At 41.5% G+C, this 19,594-nt stretch overlaps 1 protein-coding gene across 1 annotated transcript; it reads right to left on the bottom strand.

Moving 5' to 3' along the window:
* Positions 1-8,456: 8,456 nt before the first annotated feature.
* Positions 8,457-18,578, bottom strand: GPX6 (glutathione peroxidase 6). The gene is made up of 5 exons (XM_032140715.2): positions 18,492-18,578; positions 14,946-15,099; positions 10,548-10,665; positions 9,948-10,047; positions 8,457-8,742 (listed from the first exon to the last, which is right to left on the bottom strand). Exons 1-5 carry the CDS (start codon positions 18,576-18,578, stop codon positions 8,536-8,538), a joined length of 666 nt encoding a protein of 221 aa, XP_031996606.1. The 3' UTR covers positions 8,457-8,535.
* Positions 18,579-19,594: the final 1,016 nt, after the last annotated feature.

Genomic DNA, 19,594 nt, shown 5'->3' on the forward strand with positions numbered 1-19,594 from the left:
AGAGAAGGGCTTAAAGGAGCTGATGGAGCTGAAAGCCAAGTTTCGAGAACTACGCGAAGATTGCAGAAGCCTCAGTAGCAGATGCGATCAACTGGAAGAAAGGGTATCGCTGATGGAAGATGAAATGAATGAAATGAAGAGAGAAGGGAAGTTTAGAGAAAAAAGAATAAAAAGAAATGAACAAAGCCTCCGAGAAATTTGGGACTATGTGAAAAGACCAAACCTACGTCTGATTGGTGTACCTGAAAATGATGGGGAGAATGGAACCAAGTTGGAAAACACTCTGCAAGATATTATCCAGGAGAACTTCCCCAATCTAGTAAGGCAGGCCAGCATTCAGATTCAGGAATTACAGAGAACGCCACAAAGATACTCCTCGAGAAGGGCAACTCCAAGACACATAATTGTCAGATTCACCAAAGTTGAAATGAAGGAAAAAATGTTAAGGGCAGCCAGAGAGAAAGGTCGGGTTACCCACAAAGGGAAGCCCATCAGACTAACAGCTGATCTCTCAGCAGAAACTCTACAAGCCAGAAGAGAGTGGGGGCCCATATTCAACATTCTTAAAGAAAAGAATTTTCAACCCAGAATTTGCTATCCCGCCAAACTAAGCTTCATAAGTGAAGGAGAAATAAAATACTTTACAGACAAGCAAACGCTGAGTGATTTTGTCACCACCAGGCCTGCCCTAAAAGAGCTCCTGAAGGAAGCACTAAACATGGAAAGGAACAACCGGTACCAGCCACTGCAAAAACATGCCAAATTGTAAAGACCATCGAGGCTAGGAAGAAACAATAGCAACTAACGAGCAAAATAACCAACTAACATCATAATGACAGGATCAGACTCACACATAACAATATTAACGTTAAATGTAAATGGGCTAAATGCTCCAATCAAAAGACACAGACTGGCAAACTGGATAAGGAGTCAGGACCCATCAGTGTGCTGTATTCAGGAAACCCATCTCACGTGCAGAGACACACATAGACTCAAAATAAAGGGATGGAGGAAGATCTATCAAGCAAATGGAAAACAAAAAAAGGCAGGGGTTGCAATCCTAGTCTCTGACAAAATAGACTTTAAACCAACAAAGATCAAAAGAGACAAAGAAGGCCATTACATAATGGTAAAGGGATCAATTCAACAAGAAGAGCTAACTATCCTAAATATATATGCACCCAACACAGGAGCACCCAGATTCATAAAGCAAGTCCTCAGTGACCTACAAAGGGACTTAAACTCCCACACAATAATAATGGGAGATTTTAACACCCCACTGTCAACATTAGACAGATCAACGAGACAGAAAGTTAACAAGGATATCCAGGAATTGAACTCAGCTCTACATAAAGTGGACCTAATAGACATCTACAGAACTCTCCACCCCAAGTCAACAGAATATACATTTTTTTCAGCACCACACCACACCTATTCCAAAATTGACCACATAGTTGGAAGTAAAGCTCTCCTCAGCAAATGTAAAAGAACAGAAATTATAACAAACTGTCTCTCAGACCACAGTGCAATCAAACTAGAACTCAGGATTAAGAAACTCACTCAAAACCGCTCAACTACATGGAAACTGAACAACCTGCTCCTGAATGACTATTGGGTACATAATGAAATGAAGGCAGAAATAAAGATGTTCTTTGAAACCAACGAGAACAAAGATACAACATACCAGAATCTCTGGCACACATTCAAAGCAGTGTGTAGAGGGAAATTTATAGCACTAAATGCCCACAAGAGAAAGCAGGAAAGATCCAAAATTGACACCCTAACATCACAATTAAAAGAACTAGAAAAGCAAGAGCAAACACATTCAAAAGCTAGCAGAAGGCTAGAAATAACTAAAATCAGAGCAGAACTGAAGGAAATAGAGACACAAAAAACCCTTCAAAAAATTAATGAATCCAGGAGCTGGTTTTTTGAAAAGATCAACAAAATTGATGGACCGCTAGCAAGACTAATAAAGAAGAAAAGAGAGAAGAATCAAATAGATGCAATAAAAAACAAAAAAGGGGATATCACCACCGATCCCACAGAAATACAATCTACCATCAGAGAATACTACAAACACCTCTATGCAAATAAGCTAGAAAATCTAGAAGAAATGGATAAATTCCTTGACAAATACACCCTCCCAAGACTAAACCAGGAAGAAGTTGAATCTCTGAATGGACCAATAACAGGTTCTGAAATTGTGGCAATAATCAATAGCTTACCATCCAAAAAGAGTCCAGGACCTGACGGATTCACAGCTGAATTCTACCAGAGGTACAAGGAGGAACTGGTACCATTCCTTCTGAAACTATTCCAATTGATAGAAAAAGAGGGAATCCTCCCTAACACATTTTATGAAGCCAGCATCGTCCTGATACCAAAACCTGGCAGAGACATAACCAAAAAAGAGAATTTCAGACCAATATCCTTGATGAACATTGATGCAAAAATCCTCAATAAAATACTGGCAAACCGAATCCAGCAGCACATCAAAAAGCTTATCCACCATGATCAAGTGGGCTTCATCCCTGGGATGCAAGGCTGGTTCAACATACGCAAATCAATAAATGTAATCCAGCATATAAACAGAACCAAAGACAAAAACCACATGATTATCTCAATAGATGCAGAAAAGGCCTTTGACAAAATTCAACAACCCTTCATGCTAAAAACTCTCAATAAATTAGGTATTGATGGGACGTATCTCAAGATAATAAAAGCTATCTATGACAAACCCACAGCCAATATCATACTGAATGGGCAAAAACTGGAAGCATTCCCTCTGAAAACTGGCACAAGACAGGGATGCCCTCTCTCACCGCTCCTATTCAACATAGTGCTGGAAGTTCTGGCCAGAGCAATCAGGCAGGAGAAGGAAATAAAGGGTATTCGACTAGGAAAAGAGGAAGTCAAATTGTCCCTGTTTGCAGATGACATGATTGTATATCTAGAAAACCCCATTGTCTCAGCCCAAAATCTCCTTAAGCTGATTAGCAACTTCAGCAAAGTCTCAGGATACAAAATTAATGTACAAAAATCACAAGCATTCTTGTACACCAATAACAGACAAACAGAGAGCCAAATCATGAGTGAACTCCCATTCACAATTGCTTCAAAGAGAATAAAATACCTAGGAATCCAACTTACAAGGGATGTGAAGGACCTCTTCAAGGAGAACTACAAACCACTGCTCAATGAAATAAAAGAGGATACAAACAAATGGAAGAACATTCCATGCTCATGGGTTGGAAGAATCAATATCGTGAAAATGGCCATACTGCCCAAGGTAATTTATAGATTCAATGCCATCCCCATCAAGCTACCAATGACTTTCTTCACAGAATTGGAAAAAACTACTTTAAAGTTCATATGGAACCAAAAAAGAGCCCGCATCGCCAAGTCAATCCTAAGCCAAAAGAACAAAGCTGGAGGCATCACGCTACCTGACTTTAAACTATACTACAAGGCTACAGTAACCAAAACAGCATGGTACTGGTACCACAACAGAGACATAGATCAATGGAACAGAACAGAGCCCTCAGAAATGACGCCGCATAGCTACAACTATCTGATCTTTGACAAACCTGACAAAAACAAGAAATGGGGAAAGGATTCCCTATTTAATAAATGGTGCTGGGAAAACTGGCTAGCCATATGTAGAAAGTTGAAACTGGATCCCTTCCTTACACCTTATACAAAAATTAATTCAAGATGGATTAAAGACTTATATGTTAGACCTAAAACCATTAAAATCCTACAAGAAAACCTAGGCAATACCATTCAGGACATAGGCGTGGGCAAGGACTTCATGTCTAAAACACCAAAAGCAATGGCAACAAAAGCCAAAATCGACAAATGGGATCTCATTAAACTAAAGAGCTTCTGCACAGCAAAAGAAACTATCATCAGAGTGAACAGGCAACCTACAGAATGGGAGAAAATTTTTGCAACCTACTCATCTGACAAAGGGCTAATATCCAGAATCTACAATGAACTCAAACAAATTTACAAGAAAAAAACAAACAACCCCATCAAAAAGTGGGCAGAGGACATGAACAGACACTTCTCAAAAGAAGACATTTATGCAGCCGAAAAACACATGAAGAAATGCTCATCATCACTGGCCATCAGAGAAATGCAAATCAAAACCACAGTGAGATACCATCTCACACCAGTTAGAATGGCCATCATTAAAAAATCAGGAAACAACAGGTGCTGGAGAGGATGTGGAGAAATAGGAACACTTTTACACTGTTGGTGGGACTGTAAACTAGTTCAACCATTGTGGAAGTCAGTGTGGCGATTCCTCAGGGATCTCGAACTAGAAATACCATTTGACCCAGCCATCCCATTACTGGGTATATACCCAAAGGACTATAAATCATGCTGCTATAAAGACACATGCACACGTATGTTTATTGCAGCACTATTCACAATAGCAAAGAGTTGGAACCAACCCAAATGTCCAACAACGATAGACTGGATTAAGAAAATGTGGCACATATACACCATGGAATACTATGCAGCCATAAAAAATGATGAGTTCATGTCCTTTGTAGGGACATGGATGAAACTGGAAAACATCATTCTCAGTAAACTATCGCAAGGACAAAAAACCAAACACCACATGTTCTCACTCATAGGTGGGAATTGAACAATGAGAACTCATGGACACAGGAAGGGGAACATCACACTCCGGGGACTGTTGTGGGGTGGGGGGAGGGGGGAGGGACAGCATTAGGAGATACACCTAATGCTAAATGACGAGTTAATGGGTGCAGGAAATCAACATGGCACATGGATACATATGTAACAAACCTGCATATTGTGCACATGTACCCTAAAACCCTAAAGTATAATAAAAAAAAAAATAAATAAATAAATTAAAAAAAAAAAAAAAAAGAGGCTATGTCTCATCCTTCAAGATGGGATTATTATAGTGTGATTTTTTTTCTGAAGCTAAACTCCAGCAGAAATTGCATTTTAATTCTCTCTTTTCCTGGCCCTATCCTGCTTCACAGATTCCCTTTCTTCTGAAACCATTCTTTCAATAAGTTATATGTGCCTCAATTCTTGTCTCAGATTGTGTTTACAGAGAACAGAAGCCAAGTCAAGAGGTGTTCATAAGACCACAAGAGCAAGATTTGATGCGCTCTGGGATAGACTGCATCCTACTTCTCATATTTTGAGAATTCACCTCCCAGAATTGACACGGGCACTCTCCAAGGCTAAGAGCCACCTGTGTCCACACAGTCCACAGAAAATATATTACATCCACAGATTAACTGCCACAGGGGAGACCACAGTGGTTTATTACCTCCTGCTATGGGCTGCTTTGCAAATCTGGGAATAGGTTGATTAGAGAGGGTCTGAGTCCTGGTTTTCTAGGACCTTAGAACCTTTCCATCCTGCCTGAGAACTCTCTCCAAAAGTTTTGTAATCAGTGGAGCCTTAATGATTCTAGATACCTGGTAGGTTGTTTGTGGTGTAGGGATTTATGGACCTAGTTAGCTCTAGTGTACCTGATTTGCGTAATAAGTTGTGGGAACTTCTGGTTAGAAGAAAAAAGTTCCACAGCAATAATAGCGCCTGTGATGGTAATGATGATAATCACCTGATAGTAAACTTTTAACTACTATGACAGACTGGAGCTCCTTAGACACTCCTGAGAAGTCCACCCACTTCCAGAAGGTTGTAAGTGTAACTTTCCTTGGGGACTAAGCTCTGCTATAGGGATTGGTTGAGGAGGAGAGAAGTGGAAAATTTTATGTCTTGATCCTCTCTTTATAAAGACATTTTACACTATTATTATATTTTACATTATTATTATTGCCATCATCATCATCGTTATCATTTGTGACATTCTGATCTGGACTGCTGGCCCCCAAACCTGCCCCTCACCTATGCCCACCTCCCACTGCAAGGACATTTCTGTTTCTCATTTCTATGGTCTTGGCTTTCTCCAGAACAATGTTTATTTTCTCTTCAGGGACAGCCACTGGAAGGCATTAGGAGTATAGAACCTGGATTTTCAGAGCAGTGGCAGGATGAAGACCTTTCCCGCATACTCAGGCACAATGCATTCAGGCTGAAGGCTGCAGTCTTCTTTCTTCATTACTATAGGAATGTTGGTCACCTGGAGCAACTGCAGGTTCCTGGGTTAGGCTGAACCAGTAACTGGAGAGAATTTTATACATTGTGTCAACTCATCCTCCTCCACCTACTTTCTGGACCTTGGTTATCCAGATCTTACCAGGTCTGGAACCCTTCTGAAGACTATTAAGGTCCCAGAGGCACTTAACCACTTCAGAGATTTAAAAGAAGCTAAAAAATGAAACATATTTCTTAACACCACTGGTAGCTGTTTCTGTAATCTCCTCACTGCCCTCACAACCGCCATAGTGGTTAGTAAAAGATTTATAGAAATCTCAAATCCTATGGTTTACAGCCAAGGAAAGCCAGATTTTTTTAAATTCATTTTTTCTTACTAGATGTTAAGTTTAAGAAAAGAAAGCATCCAACTATTTTGATAATATTTCCCATTTTTCATGTATCAAATATCCACCACTTATGAATTTTAAGGTCTTAAGAATCATTTTCCTAACAGTTTTTGGTTTAGTTAGTCAATTTTCATGTTGCTGAATAAAGATTAAGTCATGGATCACATTTCTTTTTCTTTCTTCCTTTTTTTTTTTTTTGAGATGGAGTTTCATTCTTGTTACCCAGGCTGGAGAGCAATGGCGCGATCTCGGCTCATTGCAACCTCCACCTCCAGGGAACAAGCAATTTTCCTGTCTTGGTCTCCCAAGTAGCTCGGATTACAGGCATATGCCACCACACCCGGCTAATTTTTTTGTATTTAGTAGAGACAGGGTTTCACCATGTTAGTCAGGCTGGTCGCGAACTCCTGACCTCAGGTGATCCACCCTCCTTGGCCTCCCAAAGTGCTGGGATTACAGGTGTGCACCACTGTGCCCAGCCCACATTTCTATTTAGGTACACAGCAGGATTACCATCCCTATAATGTTTGAAATTACTCACTGATATTTAAATTTCCTGCATTTTTTAAGTGCAAAAAATATTTTTAAGTGCTAATACCTATGTTCCAAGTAATTTGTAAAAAGGAAGAGAAAAACAGTGATTTTATTTTACTTCCTCATCTAATTTCTTTCCTTAATATCTGGTTTTCTGAAATCTGCTTGAATTACAAAACACTGTATTTTAACTATAAAATGGCCCGGGGCAGATAGGGCTTCCTAGCAGGTCCTTTGCACCTCTGATTAGGAGTGGGTTTTGTTCCATTTTGTTTTGTTATGCTTTTTTACTTTTATATGCTTTCAGATTTTAACAGTGAGCATGAATTAATTTTAGAAACAGAAATATATGCATATTTGCTGTAGAGAGAGAGAGGATTCTTTGAGAGGCAAGGATTCCTGTCATGTAGGGGCCTGGTCAAGAGACCTGAACGGGAGGGTGCAGAGGGACCTGACACGAAGAGATCTGTGCTCACGGTCACAGCAGCTCTGAGCAACCAGTTCCAGCCAGTGCTTTTATATGTGCCAAGGAAAGTTCTAGAGCATTTTTGAGAAAAACAAAATACTGAAGAACAAGGCAAGGGAATCAAGAAAGCAGGGACAAAGTGACAGAGAAAGAAGCATGACTGGACATACTGAGGGACTGGGAAAACACCACACAGAGCCAGGTTGCTGCAGAATTTTTGAATTTGAGATAGTGATCAAAATAAGCTTAAAGCTGAGGAGGCTCAGGGTGAGGACAAAGCCCATCATTCGGAATACAGGGACATCCCTGCCCAGGTGCCATGACCTGAATGAACTAAGGGACAGGCACCAAGGAAGGCTCTGGCAGGGTCCGACCCAGAGGGGTTTTGGGATCCACCATCATGGAGATGCCCTTCCCTTCATGTGAGGTGGAGTTTCTGCTCTCACTCTGCCTTCAGAGGTCCTACATGAGAACTACTGGGTGGCATGGGAATAAAGGAGAAGTAAGGAGAGAAGAGTTTAACAACGCATGCCTATCTTAGAGGAGAGAGGCTATGAAGGAGGCCTAGAGTCTTGCGGCCAGCTCCTGCTTTCTTTAAACTTTCAGGAAGGGGAAAGGATAGATGTCACAACTTCTGGGGATTGCTTTTTTAGGGACATAGGATAGTGATTCATCTACCCTAAAATATGATTTTCCTTTGGAATAGATATTTCAGGATCAGAGAGTTGGTGAGATAGGTGTTCTTTTCCTTAATCTTCAAACACACACACACATGCATGTGCACACACACACACCATACATACACCTATGCATATACCAACAAATACAATTCTACATATCCATACACACACACACACACACAGCTACACTCACATGCTAAGCAGCTGCTTGGGTAGTACAGGATGGTTTGGTCATCAGGAGGCTGGGTAGGCAGGAGTGTGGAGCAAAGATGGAGGAAGATGGATGCTTTGTTAGACATTCCTGCAGGTGGGAGACAGGGTAGTTACTTCTGCCAGTTGCTAGCCCTTCCTAATGGGTATTGAACTGCTTTAGGTACTCCAGGATGTCTGATTTGACTGTGCTGACTGGAGCCTGGTGGAACCAGCGCATGACAGGGACTCCATCGGGCCCCACCAGAAATTTCTCAAAGTTCCAGCGGATATCATGGACCTTCATGGGCTCCCAGAAGAGTTGGCTTGATGAGCCCAAAAGATCAGAGGTCGGAGGGCAGGAGTTCTGGAGCAGAGATATAGAAAGTAGAGAGATACACTTATTTCTACTTTATTTCTACTTCTGTGTGGTACAGTTTTATATCTAGACTAGAGAGTCTACGCACCATTATGTATTTTAATATATTAACTACTTTGCATGCTTCCAATCAACCACAGACACTACAATGTATCAATACCAATACACCAACTACCAAACAACCGAGAGTTAGAGAGTATAATGGTAAATAGCATTCCTCCTTTCCCTGTCTTTCCTCTATTCCCATGATTTCACCACGGTGATTCAGTAAAAGACTATTTTCTGTTTCCTTGGGCAAGTCATATCATTTCTACAGTTTGTTTCCTTAGCGGAAAAAAAAAGAGATTGATTTAGAGTAGTGGCTCCCAGAGTTTGGGGCTTCATAGGCTTCATAAGCCAGTAAAATTTCAATAACTATTTCCTTGGAGATTAACATAGAATCACTAATACTCATTTTGCCAATAAGAAAAATTAAAAGTCTACTATAAGCATACATTTAAAAATTAAGGGATTTTTAAATACTCTTGTTGAACCACATAAAATTGATTATAGCACCATTTTTGAGTAAGTAAAGGACAATTTATATGGGTAAACATAATAGTAATTTAATGTCAGAATAAATGTTGGTCTTATATTCAATAAGTTGAGCTTTATGAAAAATTCTGCATTGTCTTTTTTCCCTTGTTTGCTGTGGATGAGTGAAAATTTCAGCAGGACCAGCCTTGTTCTGCAGACCAGCATTTGGGGCTGAGTAGACAAAGAGATCCTCAGGGTTCCTTCTATCCTGGTATTCTGTATTTCTAACACTCTGTGACTCTAAAGGCATTTACCACATGGTATTCTGTATCATCCATGTCTGTCTCCTGATTAAATGTGAGTTCCTTCAGGGAAGAGACTATGTGCTATTAATGTTTGTTAACTCATTATATAGCACATACTGGAGATCTGATAAACGATTGCTGAATGAATGAATCACTACCATTCAGTACAGGAGGGTAGTCCATGTCAGAGCTATTGTCCATCATGGGTTTCCTCTACTTAAAGCTAAAGCCTCACAGCAGATATTGCCATGAGCCTTGAATTTATCTGAGCATCTCTTTTCCAAGAATTCCAACCACAACCCTAGACATGAGCCCCACTGCTTTCAGAGCATTTCTAGCTAACAAATCCATGCCAGGTTTATACTCACTCACCTTCAGGCAAGTAAAGACCTTCTGTTCTTTTTCTCCATTCACATCCCCTTTCTCAAAGAGCTGGAAATTGGGGACAAAGCCACAACCTGGACGCACATACCTGCAGTGAATCAAAATGTTCCCAGCAAGATACAAATTAAGACATGGATGGAAAATAATGGCCATCACCATTCACTACCACAGGAAATTAAAGATAAAGGGAAGAGGCTGTGCACAGGGAAGATAAGAAAAGATAGTCTGTGGGAAGCAGGACTTTATGCAATAGGCTTTGTGGAGCCAACAGAGAATTCTAAGAAAATTGGAAGGCAATATTTTGAGCTTAGGTTTCCTGCTTCATTTCCATTTCTTATACTCCCTTCTTTTCTCTATGCTTCTTTTCCATTCAATCTTCCCTTAGCCTCACTATCAAATAATTCAAAAGTAAAGATAATATTTGAGCACTGCAAATAGAATAGATTGAATTCAAAACATCATAAGGATATGCTTCAACCCATGTATGTATGGTCTATCCCAGAAGTTTCCAGAATAGTCAGGGATCTAGGTGGAATGAGGAATGGAAATCCTGACAGGGCGTCTGCAGGGACCCATGCAAGCACTCACTTGAGACCAAGAAGTATTTCTGAGTTTGTTTCTGGTTCTTGTTTTCCAAACTGGTTGCAGGGAAAGGCCAACACAATGACACCAAAATTCTTCAGCCACTCCTGTAGTGCATTCAGTTCTGTAAGTGGAGAATGAATAGCAGGGGTGGCCTGGTCAGGAGGCCTACCTCAAGCAGTGAAAGATCACTGAATGTATCCATTTATCACATGAATAAACCGAGGACTAAGAAGGGAAAGATTCAAGATTACAGAGATCAAAGGAGTAGAGAAAAAAAAAGACTAGAGCACACGTTTCCAGAAATGCATCCAAATGGCTGCTGTTTTTCTTGTACAGTAGCTCCCATGCCTGGCTACACTTTACCATCCAAGGAGAACTCTTATTTTTTTTTTAAACACACACACACACACACACACACGTTAGTAGCCTTGTGTGGGAGTCCTGTTTGGTTCTAAAGAGAAGTCAGATTTGAATGCCACTGTCTTCCTTAGTTGATGAATTGATCAAAAAAATTTCTAAGGAAAAAGCAAACAAAATGGAAATCCTACCCACCTATCCCTGCATCCCCGCAGCCCCACTCATACAATGTCCCATGGTGACACAACCAGACACTCCAGTTCCAGTCACATTCCCAGGAGTACTCCTTGGTGCTCCACCCTGGGAGTGGTAGAGAAAGAGAAATTCCAAGGCTATCCTCTACAGTATTCTGTACCCTCTCCTCAATTCCAGTGACCTAACTGATGCTGCAACATGCCCTGGGATGCCAGGCCACAAACTCCAAATTGCTCTTTACTACTGTCGGGAACCTTCCAACTTGTCTGTTTAGACTTGAATCATAATTTCCATCTTCAGCTATTTTCAGGTCAGATTTACTCAGACCTCAGAATATGTATTAGCCATTCTCATTCAGATTCAGCTCTGCCTGCTGGAATGTCCCCTAAGAACCTCCTCTTAAATAGAGAGTGCCTTCCTATTTTTCTACAGTTCTTCGGTTACTATCGAAACTCATCTCTCTCTTATCTTTGGCCATCAAGAATATTTCCTTTCTATAGCAGACACACTTAACAGACCTTGATTTTATTCCTTTGGCAAGTTTCTTTAATTCTCTCAATTTCCTCATCTGGAGTAAAATTTGAATGAGATGCTCTTTAAAATTCTCATGAACTAATTTAATAAATTATATCACAGCAACACAATGGAATACTATGCCTTAAAATGAATGAGGAAACTCACCATGTTTTTTTTGTTTTGTTTTTAGACAGAGTCTCTCTGTCACCCAGGCTGGAGTGCAGTGGCAGGATTTCAGCTCACTGCAAACTCCGCCTCCCAGGTTCAAGAGATTCTTGTGTTTTAGCCTCCTGAGTAGTTGGGATTACAGGCATGTGCCACCATGCCCAGCTAATTTTTTGTATTTTTAGTAGAGGCAGGGTTTCACCATGTTGGCAAGGCTGATCTCAAACGCCTGATGTTCAAGAGTGATCCGGCCACCTTGGCCTCCCAAAGTGCTGGGATTATAGGTGTGAGCCACCACTCCTGTCCCCATTGTATGTGATATATGTGAAAAAGCAATGTGCATAATCATTTCTGTGTGTATGTTTGTGTATGTGTATGTGCTTGAGAGAAAGAAAGTGAGACAGAAATGTTTGCTTGTATATGCATAATAGATTTCTGGAAATATACACCATAAACGTATAATAATGGTTGCCTAAAGAGAAGGGAACATGGCAAGTGCCACTGTTAAACCTTTTTATATCTCTTGAATTTTGAATGTTGGAAGTATATTGCCTATTCAATATTTAGCAAATTTAAGTTAAAATTAAATTAAAACAAATTTAAGAGCAGCTTCACATTCCATGGAATTGCTGTTTACACATCACAACTTTTAAAATTTACCATATTTTTCAAATTTAACTTTTGGAAGGGAGGAGAATTCTTGCTTGCTAAATGATACAAAACTGTTCTTTGGGCTCTAATACCTAGGTCCTGAGGTCCTATAGTAGACACACTTCACAGAACTTGATTCTATTCCTTTGGTAAGTTCTTTTAACTTTCTCACTTACTAAATGATACTAAATTGTTGTTTGGGCTCTTATAATAAAAATTTAGTGTGTAGCTTTTCAGGTTTTCCCTAGACTTGATCGTACATAAAAATAAAAAAATTGAGGCTGGGTGTGGTGGCTCATGCCTATAATCCCAGCACTTTGGGAGGTTGAAGCAGTTGGATCACTTGAGGCCAGGAGTTCGAGAGCAGCCTGACCAACACGGTGAAATCCAGTCTCTACTAAAAAAAAAAAAAAAAAACAACTTGTTTACGAAAAAAAAAAAATTAGCCGGGTGAGGTGATATGCACCTGCAGTCCCAGCTCTTTGGGAGGCTGAGGCAAGAGAATAGCTTAAATACTGGAGGCAGAGGTTACAGTGAGCCAAGATCGTGCCCCTGCACTCCAGCCTGGGCGACAGAGCAAGACCCTGTCTCAAAAATAATAATAATAACAAAGTGACCCCCAAATTATTTTAAATGTGTGATTCTTATCCTAATCTGTACTTTTGAGACCATCTTTTTATGCATAATTTTACCATTAAATTGGAAAAGTATTTAGCTTCTCTTGGTAAATGTGAGCCGTTTGTACTTTGGAGGAGCCGGCATTTTATTAGAATTTTTGCTTAAATCATGTAGCATCCTCTGAATGTTAATTTCAAAATGGCAAAATTTGGTGAGCCAGGTCTTTTAGACATGAGATTACAATATGCTTGACTTTAAGTGTTACTTAAAACGGATAAAATTCTGGGATTTTTATTATTGAAAATCCATTAAGAAAAATTGATAGGGTTTATATATTTTTGATCAGTTGAATAGATAACAGTGTCAACGTGTGGAAAATTTTTCTTAAAACTTGTTTTTGTATAGGCCAGGTGTGGTGGCTCACGCCTGTAATCCCAGCACTTTAGGAGGCCAAGGCTTGTGGATCGCTTGAGGTCAGGAGTTCGAGATCAGCCTGGCCAACATGGCAAAACCCTGTCTCTGCTAAAAACGCAAAAAAAAAAAACCCAAAACTAGCTAGATATAGTGGTGCATGCCTGTAATCCCAGCTACTCGGGAGGCTGAGGCACAAGAATCACTTGAACCTGGGAGGCAGAGGTTGCAGTGAGCTGAGATCACGCCACTGCACTCCAGCCTGGGCGACAGAGCGAGACTGTCTCAAAACAAAATTTGTTCATGTATTATTTTGATCCATTTCTCTGTGGCATTTGGTGCAATAAATCTTTTAAATTTATCTTGAGCCATTTTTTAAAAGCATAGAATAAAGTTCTTGGCCTGTCCAAAGCTGTATCTATCTCTAGTATAATTGATCTAGACTTTTAAATAACCTTTTCTGGATCAACAGTAATACCAAACTCTTCTCCGATAAGGGCACAAAGTAAATGGAAACACACCTCAGCTACCACAGAAGGTTAGGCCAAGGTTGGCGAGATAGAGCATTCTTCTACATTGCCAGTCACACTACACAGCCTTTGTACCAATCAAAGTCTTCCCAGACAGAAAACTTCATTTCCCTCTTTGTCATTTGCAGGTGCCTGCAGAACCCAAGGGCATTTTCCAGAATATCAAAGATCACTCATCTCTCCTGTTTTTATCAGAAGTCATTGATGAGAAGCATAAAATCAGTCCTTGAAAGCCAGGTAACTGGCCTGGGAGTTACAGCTAGTCTTTAGCACTCTCCTAGGAAACAAACAATTTCATAGAACCTCAATATCACATAACATGTGATCATGATGAATCAAGACAAAAACAAGGCCGCTGCATAATTGTAACTGAACATAGACAAAGCATGAACATTGTCCAAATCACAACAATGACCAGGTGCCACCCTATTCTTGCCAATATGAGTGACTGCTGCTTCTTTCCCAGTTACAGCTTTAGTCTCCGTTTCTCTCCCCATGTAGATATGATTGATTAAGATACCGAATCATATAATTGCTCACAGTTCTGGATGGCATCCAATCCAGAACAGAACTTCAGTTCCTTGAACTCATCTCCAAATCACCTAACAAAAGTTCAGATTCTATAGTAAGTCCTTTCTAATACTTTCTTACTAAGAAACCCCATGGTTCTCTACAGAACATGTTCTCCTTCAGGGCACCGAGTAACACATTCAACTTGTTCAACTACAAGTGTGCTCCTGGTGGTCTTTAAGTCTTTGGGAAGGTCTTAGTTCTCAAATCTGGAAATAATTATCCTGATATTCTAAGGAGCAAAGCAGGAGCAGCATTTAGGGAGGTAGAGTCACCTGATCAGTTCTCCCATCGCATCCTCCAATAACACATTGGTAAAACCTTCTGGAATTAGAATATGGCTATCTGGCAATGCTGCTTCCAAAAGAGTTGAAACGTGAGTTCTTACCAGGATACTGAGCTGCCAAGCCTCAATAGGTGGCTACATTGACAAACAGGACGTGCTTGCCTGCAAACTGCTTGAACTGGATGTACTCCTCGCCATTGAGAGTGAGGGCTCCATACTCATAGATAGTGCCTGTCACCCCTTTGTTGCAATCCACCTGGAATGTTACAAAAATAACCATAACGATATAAGATAAACAATAATTCCCAACGTTTGTGGACTTTTTCAAAACACTCAAAGACCCTTCATGTAATATCTTGAAATTCTAAGAACTGAAAGGATCTTTCCAAGTAAAATTTTTAGTTAGAGCTGATGCCATAGCTAGAATTTATGTCTTCTAAATTATAATCCATTTTTGTGTGTGTGTGGCAAGACAAGCATTTCATAATATTCTTCCCGTTTCCAGAAGATTAATACCATTTACCTCTGTTGCCTGACACTGCATTCTCCCCGGACATCCTAACTCCCCATTCAAGTCATCCTGTCCTCTCTCAGATACTCTTAACAGATTTTTGCAGGATTTCTCATAAGTAACTTTTACACAAACTTCTCAACTACATGTTCTTATACTGTAATTCCTGTCCCCCCAGATCAGGCCCATAACTTCTCCAGATGCCACTGAAGGGCCTTTCCAGGCTTGCCACTGGGGTAATCACTGGTGATGGGGGGATGGGCGGCGGGGAAGTGCTGGGTAGAGAAAGGCGGGTACCTGACCAGGACTCCACTCTTGGGCCTGTGCCTACGGACCTACATGAGGACAGGCACTCCTGCCTTCTCACTCAAATGTTACCTGCCATGCTCCCATCCTGTGCCTATAAAAACCCTGAGACCCTAGCAGGCCTATAAAAACCCTGAGACACAGGCGATGGATGCGGAGAGGAGCACATCAGCGGAGGAACACACTCGACTGGCTGGACGTGGAGACGGATGCACCATCGTAGGACCACACCGGAAGGCCATTGACAGCGGAAGGACACGGAGTTTGGCCGGACTCCAGGGAAAAACCATCCTTCTTTCGGCTCCCCCATCTGCTGAGAGCTACTTTCACTCAATAAAACCTTGCACTCATTCTCCAAGCCCACGTGTGATCTGATTCTACCTGTAAACCAAGGCAAGATCCCTGGGATACGGAAAGCCCTCTGTCTTTGTGATAAGGCAGGGGTCTAATGGAGCTAACACAAGCCGCCTATGGGTGGCTGAACTAAGAGCACCCTGTAACACACGCCCACTGGGGCTTCAGCTGTAAACATTCACCCCTAGACACTGCCTTGGGGTCGGAGCCCCACAATCTGCCCGTCTGTATGCACCCCCTCTGCTCGCGTAGAGGTTTGAGCAGCGGGGAACTGAAGAAGCGAGCCACACCCCCCATCGCACGCCCTGTGAGAGGAACAAGGGAACTTTTCCGGTTTTACTGGTACCTTCAAAACTCATCCATGACACCCACTTCTCATCTTTATATTGTGGTGAAACAGCCTGGACTGCTCATGAATTAAAGTTCATAAAATAGAAAGCACAGAGCGGAAAAACTTTCTACCCACAAGCATGCCAAGAAAAGGCATACAGAACCTGGAACAAAAGGCTAAGTTGTTATCTGCTAAGAGAGGCTATATTTATTCCTGGTCATATGAAGAAAAGTCATAGAATTTTAGAGTAATTTAAACTGGGCTTCACAGGATCTCAGTCCATAAAAGCATACCCCATGCAGTGAAGGAATTGCCTGTAGGTGAGCTACTGTGGGGAGAGTGGGGCAAGAAACCCTTTATCATCTTCTGAGTCTGTTACCAGGACACGAGGCCGTAGCTTCTCCTTCATTATTCTTGGAGAGAAGGAGGCTTGACCTAGGGGCAAGCCCTTTCCTTCTGAGTCCATACTTCTGTACACATCTGTGCATATACATTAGTCACAATATTTGGGAACATTAGCCTAAGAAACCCACTATGATGGGGTTTTCATCTATGTGCCTGCATTCTCTTTGCCTTCATGACACCTTACGTCTGAGCTAAATAATTTCCAGCATTTGTCTTTCTTACTACTATAATAAAAAGTCACACGGAAATCACCATGTGAGCTGTCATTTGTGTGCCTCAATTTTCTTGCCTTTGTGCTATCTTAGCTCTGGGTGCAACAACTTCCAAAGATTTGCTTCTCATGTGGATGTCACTCTGTGAAATGAGATGCAGAATCCTAAGAAAACTGCAGACTTGAAGAGCTCAATCCTTCCTACTCAGTTTTCAGTTCTGCTCTAGTTTGCTTACATCTGTTTGAAGAAGACAGAATACCCTAGAACGCAGCTTTTAATTCACAAGATGATATTTTACATTGAGAATTCCACACCCAACCAGGCAGCAGTGGCTGACATAGATCTGGATGACCCTTGGAGGTTGTCCCTTTCAAGTGATCTGTTACCTTTCTTGAAAGTAAGTAAGTAAGCTGTCTTATGGCATTTAATAGGCACCATCTTACACTTCATATGAACACAATAACAGAGATTAAAGCTCAAAGCTTCAGGTTTGGAGACCTGCATGAGTATCAACCGGAAGCATTTTAGAAATGCAAGTTCCTGGGCTCCCCCTAAAACTTACTGACTCAGAAACTCTTGGGTGGGGCCCAGCAATTGTGCTTTAACAAGCTCTCTCTTAGGTAAGCTCAAGTCTGGGAATCACTGCATTATATGATGGGCATTGTTCGCCACCTTTTATAGAGGAGAGAAAGGAACTAACAAAAGATATATAATTAGCATATGGCCACCACTGAGGCTGCTTTTGAATAAATTCATCTGATTTTAAAGTTAAAATTTGTGGGTGCCTCAAGTGATCTGCTCAGTCTGCATCCTAAGACATATATACACATCTTTTACAGGGGTGGCTATCGACATCCAGTGGGGGGACTTTTCTAAATGGCATCAGGAGATTTGGGAGCAACACCAAGATCTGAGAACAAAGCCTACTCTGAGCTGAGCTTTGTCTCTACCTCACCTCATGAACTTCCCTAAAATTATTATTGGTGGACAACCATATTGGCCTTATGTGTTTTATTTTGCTAGGGGGTGTGGGGGTGGGGGAGCTCCTCTTTCCGTGACCTTGAAACTCCTAGTGCAGATCCCAACCCCAGATTCTCTCATGTCTCCCTCTGGGTTTCTGGCTGAGCAGCCTCTCCAGGAGTAACCAGGGCAGCCTCCCTCTCAATCCATTTGCTACTTCATGCCTCATTTGTTGGGGTCTACGGACCAGCATGAAGGGGACAGGCTCTAGGCTTTCAAGGGGCCACCAGGGGGAAGTGGCAAAGGGGAATGTGCTGAGGCAGCCCCCCAACTCCACTCCACATACATTCAGTTCAAAGAGCTACTAGGTGCAGAGGAAAAGATGCAAGTAAGAGACAGTGGATTTAGGGAGAGCCTGCTAAGTATAGCAACGTCAGGATTTGTGAAGAAGGGCTGGGAATGCAGATCTTGTCCTTCGAAAGGAGAGAGGAGAGAACTCCTCATAACTCTGGCAGTCAGGTTGGTCATCATGTGCTGGAATCAGCTCGGATCCCCTGCCCCATGCTCACCTTCCTATTTTGAGGCTTTAGGGTCTGCTGAGCAAAGCCAACCAGGAACAACGGGACAAGACAGGAGGCCTGGAACTGACGGAACATGGCTAGGAGTTTTAGACGACTCTGAGGTCCCCAGGATTTCAGCCCATTTTGAGCCCTTGGCAAGGACCAGTTTGAAGAAGCACCCTCCAATTGCAGAGTGGCATACATACACACCCACCTCCACTCCCTACACACACCCCCTTCCTCTTCAGTTGTAAACCCCTCACCATCAAGCCTGCTCCACCTGCCTTGCCTCTGCCAGCTTCACACAAAAGGCATTCTCTGCCTCTTGAAACTACAGTCTGGGTGGGGTTGAGTTCTTGTGAACTCTCTTGAAAGACAAGCTTTTAGTTATCTCAGATTTCTGAGCTCTTTTCAAAAGCCTATAATCTATGTCCTGATCACTGATACCTGATCCAGCTATGCAGCTCCTTAGGGCAGCAGGTCAGATGCTTTCCTGTTATGGAACAGACCTACACACATTCCCAAGCTCTTTACCCTTCTCCTGCTTTTAGCTGAAAAAAATGGCTGAAGCTTTGACTACGAGGCTATAAAGACCATTGAATTCAATACCTGTCAGTGCCACTGGCTAGCTCCTTGACTCTGAAATCAAAGTTAGTATGTCTGTCCCCAGTTTTCTCATCTGTGAAATCAGAATAATAATATTATCTACCTTCTAGGGCTGCTGTGACAATTAAATGTGACAATAACTATAAAACACTTACCACATGGCCTGATAATGGTAAACAACTAGAACTGTATTCACACAGTTTCATGTATGAGAAAACTGAAGCTCAGAGAGACAGATAACATATAAAAAGTCACAGGGTGGGTAACAGTGAAATGAAGGCAACTTCTCTGTCCTACTCCAGAGCTCTTGCTCTGGTTCCATTTGGATCATAATTATTGTGATGAAATCTTTACTATCTGAGACAATTTACATTTGCTCACCTTGTAGTAATGAGCCCTTGAGAGGTAAGGAGACATTTCATTATAGACCTCATCAGTAGGTCAAATGGCCTAAAACCCCAACTTCATAGGTTTTGGTGTTCCCACATTCTTGATAGACTTTTGAG

Source organism: Hylobates moloch, unplaced genomic scaffold (assembly GCF_009828535.3).
Source record: "Hylobates moloch isolate HMO894 unplaced genomic scaffold, HMol_V3 SCAFFOLD_20, whole genome shotgun sequence".
In the NCBI taxonomy this organism is placed as follows: Eukaryota; Metazoa; Chordata; class Mammalia; order Primates; family Hylobatidae; genus Hylobates; species Hylobates moloch.